Source organism: Liolophura sinensis, chromosome 1, assembly GCF_032854445.1.
Source record: "Liolophura sinensis isolate JHLJ2023 chromosome 1, CUHK_Ljap_v2, whole genome shotgun sequence".
Classification (NCBI taxonomy): Eukaryota; Metazoa; Mollusca; class Polyplacophora; order Chitonida; family Chitonidae; genus Liolophura; species Liolophura sinensis.
Window position 1 is genome coordinate 64,592,996 of NC_088295.1, and position 8,287 is coordinate 64,601,282.

Genomic DNA, 8,287 nt, shown 5'->3' on the forward strand with positions numbered 1-8,287 from the left:
AAACCGATTCCATCCACCAAATCATCAACGCAATCGACTGAAACACCAACACTGTCGACTGAAGCACCTCCACAGTCGACTGTATCACCGACTCCAACTTGTAAAGCACAAGTACAATGGGCTGAAACAACGACCCTTTCGACTTTATCACCGACTCCACTGCTGTTGCACTTACACAAATCTCTAACTAATCGCTAAGAGATCACAAAAATGCTGGTGCTGTTGACAGAAAGGGGATTGATTCAGGTTGTGCGGTTTAGCTAAATTACTCAGTCTTGCTTTAGGGCAAATTGACAGCGGTGAGCATTCATAAGGTACCTCAAAACAGTTATAACTTATCAGTAACTTCGTATTTTAAGGAAGTATTTCGCAATTCAAATCCTATAGACATGAAAAATCAGTATAATACAAAGGTTACAAATGGTCGTTGTCAATAACGGTTGATAGCTTATGTGTAGATCATTTCTAGGAATTTGTTAGGACATGACATACAGTCAACAATATAATGGTATTCTCTAATGAAAGGGAGAAACAGGGTGTGACAGTTGGTCCAACTGTCAGCATCTGTCCCACAAACATGCGCTGTTACAAATCATCATGAATGTAAATCCAGTGTTCTGTGGCCAGAAGAGCCTTCCAAATAAACATGCTCTACAGTATAGGCTTGCACGTCATGACATAATATGAACTGATACTTTAAGAATGCACGGTATATAGGCTTTGGCGTACCGAGATGGAGGCTCTCCCATTGTTTATTATAAAGCGTAAAAAATGCATGAATGGTGAAAATACAGGTAAGAAAGCTATTAGTTAGTACAAATGAGTGAACTGACTTTATTTATTCTATTCTTCATCATATTTGAGATGATTTCATGTAATCTTACTTGGTAAAGTCCTAAAGGATTTACTTTTTTGTACCGTTACTCCTGTTTATGAAATAAAATACTACTAAAATCAATGCGACGTGGCTTATAAGAGTTACAAATAATATCATGTTAAGTTCACAAGACAAACCACATTCGACTTCAGATTGGATAATGTCAATAACTTTATAATTTTACTTGTTAACAATGAATTTAAGCACCTCAGAATGTCAGTATAATGTGGGAGTATAGCCAACAGATTTCTCGAAAGACTTTAGTACGTTTCGAAACATTCAAATTTTTTTTGAATTTATTTAATTCCGTACGTTGGTATTTGTACATAGCACCATCTGAAATGAGTTCTTGACAGACAGTTGGAAATTACTTCGATCGGTATGGACTGTCAAAGCATGTCCCGGAAATTTCATTTAACTTTAAATCTTTATAGTGTATTCCAAATGCATTTTTTTTTTCCAACGCATTTTCCAACCAGTCTTGATCAAAATAAAGAGCACGTAATGAAGTGTGTGTCACCTGCTTCTAATCAAGTTAACTACTTGAAATAAAGCAGGAAAAATATTGTACACACGAAATTGTGAACCCCGGAGGCCAGTAACTCTGCTGCCACTTTCACAAAGCGGCGTACGACATTTTTGCGCGTTTTTATACAATATTTTGTACGTGACTGTTAACGTACTAGTGTCTCATATGTACGATATCGTACAAATACGACATCTTTGTGAAGTGTCCCTGATGAACGCCTCTTCCGTCTACACTGGCTGGAAGCTACTGTTGTTCTCGCCTTTACTTTGCAGATCATTGCGTCAGTTCGATGTACCGATATTCAGACGTTAATACAAACAGAGAGCCTGTCTGTCTATATACAAGTCTCAATGTAAAGGCAGTGAGGTGCGTTCCCTAATTTAGGGGCGTCACGGAACTAGCCGATCAAACAGAAAATGGAGCGCACATGTTGTTCGTGAATATCCCACGAGTCGCGTCCCAGAATAGCACATAAGTTTGTTAATATTTAAAGGTGAAGACATGGTAGCACAGCTAGGGGTGTCTGCAGGAGATACCATGACGTACACATGTTACCTGTTTATTTACAACTGTATATATAGCAAACCCAGAGCAAGACAACTTGATCAGATATCAGGTATACTATTGACTATTGAACAGTTCAGCCAAACCACGATCAAGGTGTAGAAGCAGACAGGGATCAGGTATACCGATTAAACGCTTTTAGTTCTGATTTTAAAAAACATTTTAGTTTAGCCAAACCAGCGTGAGAACGAATTTGGACGAGTGAAAAAGAATCGAGGATATACAAAATGGAAAGAGGGTTAGCGTTGTAATCTAGACAGACGGTTGGAAAATGTTTCCAAAGAGTATGTCTACGAAACTTGCGGGTACTCATCGAGACTTGGATAGGAAAATTGTTAAAAATTGATATTTGAAGTTATAATAGTAACATAGATGAGAAAAAGAAACAAAAATAAAGAAAAAACCGAAAAAAGAAGAAAAATATCTCGGGTCCAGAGTTTCACTTATTTTGCCACTTTCCAACTGCTGTATCAATGAAATTATCAGTAAAATAACAATTAATGTTTTAAGTAACTTTACAGGTGACTCGGTGATTCATAATTTGTATCAGAAGAGTTGAAGTACAGAATGGCCTGTCGGTTTTATCAACTTAAAATTAACATTACTGATGGTTGTTTTTTATAGTGTCGATGAAAGATTTTCATTCCTCCAACCGGCTATCTGTAATAACAGGAAAGAAAACCCACATTGACAAAACAGCACGGAAACCTATATTGTGTACGGGATTGTGGCTGTGAAAGAACGCTTTCAGAAGAAGACGATAATGTATGGACCAGGGTAATGACATCACAGCTCTACCAGCTGTGCCTTAAATGGGTATCTGAATGCTTAATTTTTCACCTTGATAATTTAAGAAACCTCTTCCATAAGCTTTTCTGTCAAACCATTACATACCATATCGCGAGGAAAGGTCGAGAACTTCCTCACCATTGTGATACAGCTCAGTTATCAGGGTGTTTCTGGCTACTTTACACAAGATTACTCCATCAGAATGAAGAGGATGAGTTTACCTTAATGACAGGGTTTTTGGAAAGCAACGTTTATCGACTCAGAAAGAGGGCTGTCTTCCTCATCAAGACGTTAGGTTATCTTCTGAGAAACTAAGTATCACGACAAGCACTAAACAATTATTAAAGGTATGTCTATTGTGCCAATTAAAACTGAAAAGCAGGTTAATGGATTTGTAGGAAATGGCTTTATAATAACACAACACTCGTTTGATTTAATTACTTATACGCCCAGCTGTTAGTACATGATTTTAACCTCCGAGTATATGACAAAAAGAAATACTGGAAATTTTCTCGAACAAAGTGATACAGATACTCCTTTTGCTCAACTAGATTTCAAACACATCTTGTGATTGATCTTGCAGATTGATCTTTAGAAATTTTAAAATTTGACCGTACCGATGCATACATCAAAGCATAATTATGAACTCACACATCCCTTTTTATTTCGAGATCCCCGTGTATCAAGCGTGGGCGTGCCTTCAGTGCGTAATCAAAATTATGCTTAGATTTGTGCGGGCAAGTCGCCCACTATAACATCTTTCTCATTCAGCACAAGGCTTAATATTTTGATAAATACATGCAAGAAAATCAAAAATGGTCGAAAGACCAGTGCAAAAAGGTCTAATCACTGATGATTTAAACAGGAACAGATACAGAACGTATAACTGTAAAAGTATACTACTGGTTTACAATCGCCTTTTCACAACAGGAGTCTCACGGACGACAACACAAAAACATCCAAAACGCTGTACAACACAGCGCTGTTTTCTGTGGCGTCTCACTTCTTGTGTACTACATGTATAGGTGTGTTATGAGCACACATACACCAATAACTGTGATATAAGAGAGGAAAGACCAGACTTGTTAACAGCTTTGGAGGGTTTCATTTAAGGCGGGAAATAGTTTTACGAGTTTCCCCACTGATTTTAACTTCCTTGAGTTAAACAGAGCTGTCACAATGAACAATTCATAAATCCTGCAGGAAATGTCTCTCTTTCAATATTATGATCAACACTAAAGCAAACGTCACAAAGTTTCCAAGCGTCACAATAACGCACAATGTACATCAATCTCTTCACGACGCATGTGCACAGCATTAAATGACATGCAGAGAAACACACCACCGTTGTCACTGAAGCCACGTAACAATACAATTCACGGCACGTGACTTGACGTCGCCAGGGACTATTCACTGCCTACATTGTACAGCACTCACACGTGACAACGTTCACTATAGCAGCAACGTACGGACTTTACAATTACGCACGTTTATTTTGCGAAACCATGTGTAGAAGATTTCGAAGAATTCGAAGACTTGCTCACCAAGTTGTACAGGTGACAAGAAGATTATGGCGTGTGTGCGGATGTTGTGGAACGGTTAACGAAGAGTTCCAAAGAGACATTGTGCCTATGACTTCCGTGATCAACGGGGCGGTGACCAAAAGGTCTTCAGCGAACAACCCAGAGGTCTTTCCCTTAGGACTGTGCTGTTTCATACCACAAGGCAGGTACCTCATGTACGAAAATGAAGGTGTCCACAGCTGCCCATCGGTGCAAGCATCTGTAAACAAACAATCCTCGAGAACTGACTGGAACCATCCTGAGACTAGGCTCGCCACATGTGATGCATCTAAATCGGGACCTGGCGAAACGGTCCAAGATGGAATAAACAATGGCCAAGTGTACGCTAGTCCAACCAAAGATGGAATAAACAATGGCCAAGTGTACGCTAGTCCAACCAAAGATGGAATAAACAATGGCCAAGTGTACGCTAGTCCAACCAAAGGACAACAAATTCTACCGAGGTCGGGAAAGGAATACCAGAATTTCAAGACTGATGTGAATGAGGGTGAGACAAATGGATCAGGTAAGACATCATCCATGGTATCTAAACGTACCCTCTACGCAAACAGCAGCAACACCGGCCAAACTGATGATTTTGTAGCCATGAGGTTGTACAAACTCCTCACTCCAGTTCATACCAACACTACATCTGAAAACAAGGATGCGACGGAGCAACTCATCCCACGTCAAGAGGACAGTATCCCTAATCAGATAGATGATCAGGTATCAATAAGAGTTTACCCTAAGCCATCATATTTACCCAGATGTTCAACATCACCTGAAAATAGAAATAACAGAGAAACTAACCAAACAGATGATCACGTGCCCATGATATTTTATGGTCGGGATTCACCTACACCTAATCCAAAGTTACATGGTATATTGCATAATAAGGATCAACATCATAGCACCAATCAGTCTCATGAGAATTCCGTATCTCGACCGAAACGAACCGTTCACTTCGAGCCCACAGTGCGCCGAATATTGTACACCCCTATCCCATGGAGTGAATATTTACAACAACCTGAAGTGCGACCACCCATCAACATGAACTCACAGACTGTTTGTTTTGGTCGCCGTCGATCAGGAAATCTCATCTTGGAGTTTGCCAGAGAACAACTCTGGAATTTTATCTGTCCCTCCAAGTTGCCACTTGAAGAAAGATTATACAGCTCACCAACTAGCTGCGTTGATTTGGTAATGGTTGGAGAAAAGAACAGGGAAATCGCCATAAAAACCATGACCATGGCCGAGAGCGATCTGGAATCTACTCTTCTCATTGAATGTCAGTGTTCTCGTGTGGTACAGTTGTGTGCGTGTTACGTCCAGGGTGGTATGAGGTATTTGTGCATGCAGTATTACGAGAGAAGAGATCTGTCTGTTTGGCTAGCTAAGGACAGAAGAAAGTGTTATATCAGAGAAGAGGCAGCAACGTTGATTTGTGCCTACGTTCTGGCCGGTTTGGAGTTTCTTCACTCCAAGAACATTCTCCACTTGAACGTTCAGCCTAGTAACATTCTCATCGATGGTGGAGGTTTCCCAGTTCTGACCGATTTTGGCAAAGCTCAGAGGAGACTGATGAGACAACCGCTGGAGTGCCCGGGCAGACTGGACGATATGCGGGGTTTGGCCTGTGTCCTGTACGAGTCTGTCACCCGCATAGTGCCCCCGTCTGAGGACAACATCTCATCGGATCTGAACCTCTCCATGCTGACAGAAGCCGCCAGCAACTTCGTCGGTTTTCATCTGACGTGTCCTCGACGGGAAAGGAGAAAGATGAAGCACCGCTGTGATCACGTGATGGGTCACAATCTCTTCTCCATGATCGACTGGAATGAAGTGAAGAACAGCAGCACATGCCGCCTTAACAAGGTAGAAAGATTTCGTCTTTTTCATCACCTTTACACACATAGAAAAGTGAAAATTTGATGTCAAAATATGGTCAAAATTGTTCTGAAAATAGAAGAGGGGGGAAAACACGAACAGATGTGTTTATTTTAAGAGTGTAACTTACTAAATAGTTTCTTTTATCTTACCATGAATCAATTCATAAATCATCAACTTTTCAGTTGTTCAGCAAAATGGAGCGTGATGAATGGATGGCCAGGAACACGCCCGACATGCTGCCGGGGAACCCATTTCTACCAGCAAATAATGCAAATGTGGCAACACCATCCAGTGAAACACCATCTACGTCGGCGGAAACGCCAACAGAATCGTCTGATTCACTGACACAGTTCACTGAAACACCAACACAATCGGCTTAAAAACCGATTCCATCCACCAAATCATCAACGCAATCGACTGAAACACCAACACTGTCGACTGAAGCACCTCCACAGTCGACTGTATCACCGACTCCGACTTGTGAAGCACAAGTACAATGGGCTGAAACAACGACCCTTTCGACTTTATCACCGACTCCACTGCTGTTGCACTTACACAAATCTCTAACTAATCGCTAAGAGATCACAAAAATGCTGGTGCTGTTGACAGGAAGGGGATTGATTCAGGTGTGCGGTTTAGCTAAATTACTCAGTCATGCTTTAGGGCAAATGGACAGCAGTGAGCATTCATAAGGTACTTCAAAACAGTTATAACTTATCAGTAACTTCGTATTTCAAGGAAGTATTTCGCAATTCAAATCCTATAGACATGAAAAATCAGTATAATACAAAGGTGTACAAATGGTCGTTGTCAATAACGGTTGATAGCTTGTGTGTAGATCATTTCTAGGAATTTGTTAGGACATGACAGTCAACAATATAATGGTATTTTCTAATGAAAGGGAGGGTGTGACAGTTGGTCCAACTGTCAGCATTTGTCCCACAAACATGCGCTGTTACAAATCATCATGAATGTAAATCCAGTGTTCTGTGGCCAGAAGAGCCTTCCAAATAAACATGCTCTACAGTATAGGTTTGCACGTCCTGGCATAATATGAACCGATACTTTAAGAATGCACGGTATATAGGCTTTGGCGTACCGAGATGGAGGCTCTCCTATTGTTTATTCTTCATCATATTTGAGATGATTTCATGTAATCTTACTTGGTAAAGTCCTAAAAGGATTTCCTTTTTTGTATTTTTACTCCTGTTTATGAAATAAAATAGTACTAGAATCAATGCGACGTGGTTCATAAGAGTTACAAAAATATTCTGTTAAGTTCACAGGACAAACCACATTCGACTTCAGATTGGATAATGTCAATAACTTTATAATTTTACTTGTTAACAATGAATTTAAGCACCTCAGAATGTCAGTATAATGTGGGAGTATAGCGAACAGATTTCTCGAAAGACTTTAGTACGTTTCGGAACATTCAAATTTTTTTTGAATTTATTTTAATTCCGTACGTTGGTATGTGTACATAGCACCATCTGAAATGAGTTCTTGACAGACAGTTTGGAAATTACTTCGATCGACTACCAAAGCATGTCCTGGAAAATTTCATTTTACTTTAAATCTTTATAGTGTATTCCAAATGAGTATTTTTCCAACACATTTTCCAACCAATCTTGATCATCTTGATCAAAACAAAGTGCACGTAATGAAGTGTGTGCCACCTGCTTCTAATCAAGTTAACTACTTGAAATAAAGCAGGGAAAAAATATTGTACACACAAAATTGTGAACCCTGAAGGCCAGTAACTCTGCTGCCACTTTCACAAAGCGGCGTACGACATGTTTGCGCGTTTTTATACAATATTTTGCACATGACTGTTAACGTACTAGTGCCTCATATGTACGATATCGTACAAATACGACATCTTTGTAAAAGTGGTCCCTGATGAACGCCTCTTCCGTCTACACCTGGCTGGAAGCTACTGTTGTTCTCGCCTTTACTTTGCAGATCATTGCGTCAGTTCGTTGTACCGATATCCAGACATTAATACACACAGAGAGCCTGTCTGTCTATATACAAGTCTCAATGTAAAGGCAGTGAGGTGTGTTCCCTAATTTA

The 8,287-nt window shown here is 40.0% G+C and overlaps 1 protein-coding gene across 1 annotated transcript; it reads left to right on the forward strand.

Moving 5' to 3' along the window:
• The first annotated feature begins 4,264 nt into the window (after nt 1–4,264).
• LOC135463255 (cAMP-dependent protein kinase catalytic subunit-like) lies at nt 4,265–6,591 on the forward strand. Its single transcript, XM_064740533.1, has 2 exons — nt 4,265–6,196; nt 6,394–6,591. Exons 1-2 carry the CDS (start codon nt 4,265–4,267, stop codon nt 6,589–6,591), a joined length of 2,130 nt encoding a protein of 709 aa, XP_064596603.1.
• The last annotated feature ends 1,696 nt before the right edge of the window (nt 6,592–8,287 follow it).

What these genes read in the sequence shown, in the direction of transcription:
- LOC135463255 (XM_064740533.1), top strand. Translation starts at nt 4,265, where the DNA reads ATGTGTAGAAGATTTCGAAGAATTCGAAGACTTGCTCACCAAGTTGTA. An exon ending in GCACATGCCGCCTTAACAAG is followed by an intron (nt 6,197 to 6,393) that starts GTAGAAAGATTT and finishes TCAACTTTTCAG; the next exon opens with TTGTTCAGCAAAATGGAGCG.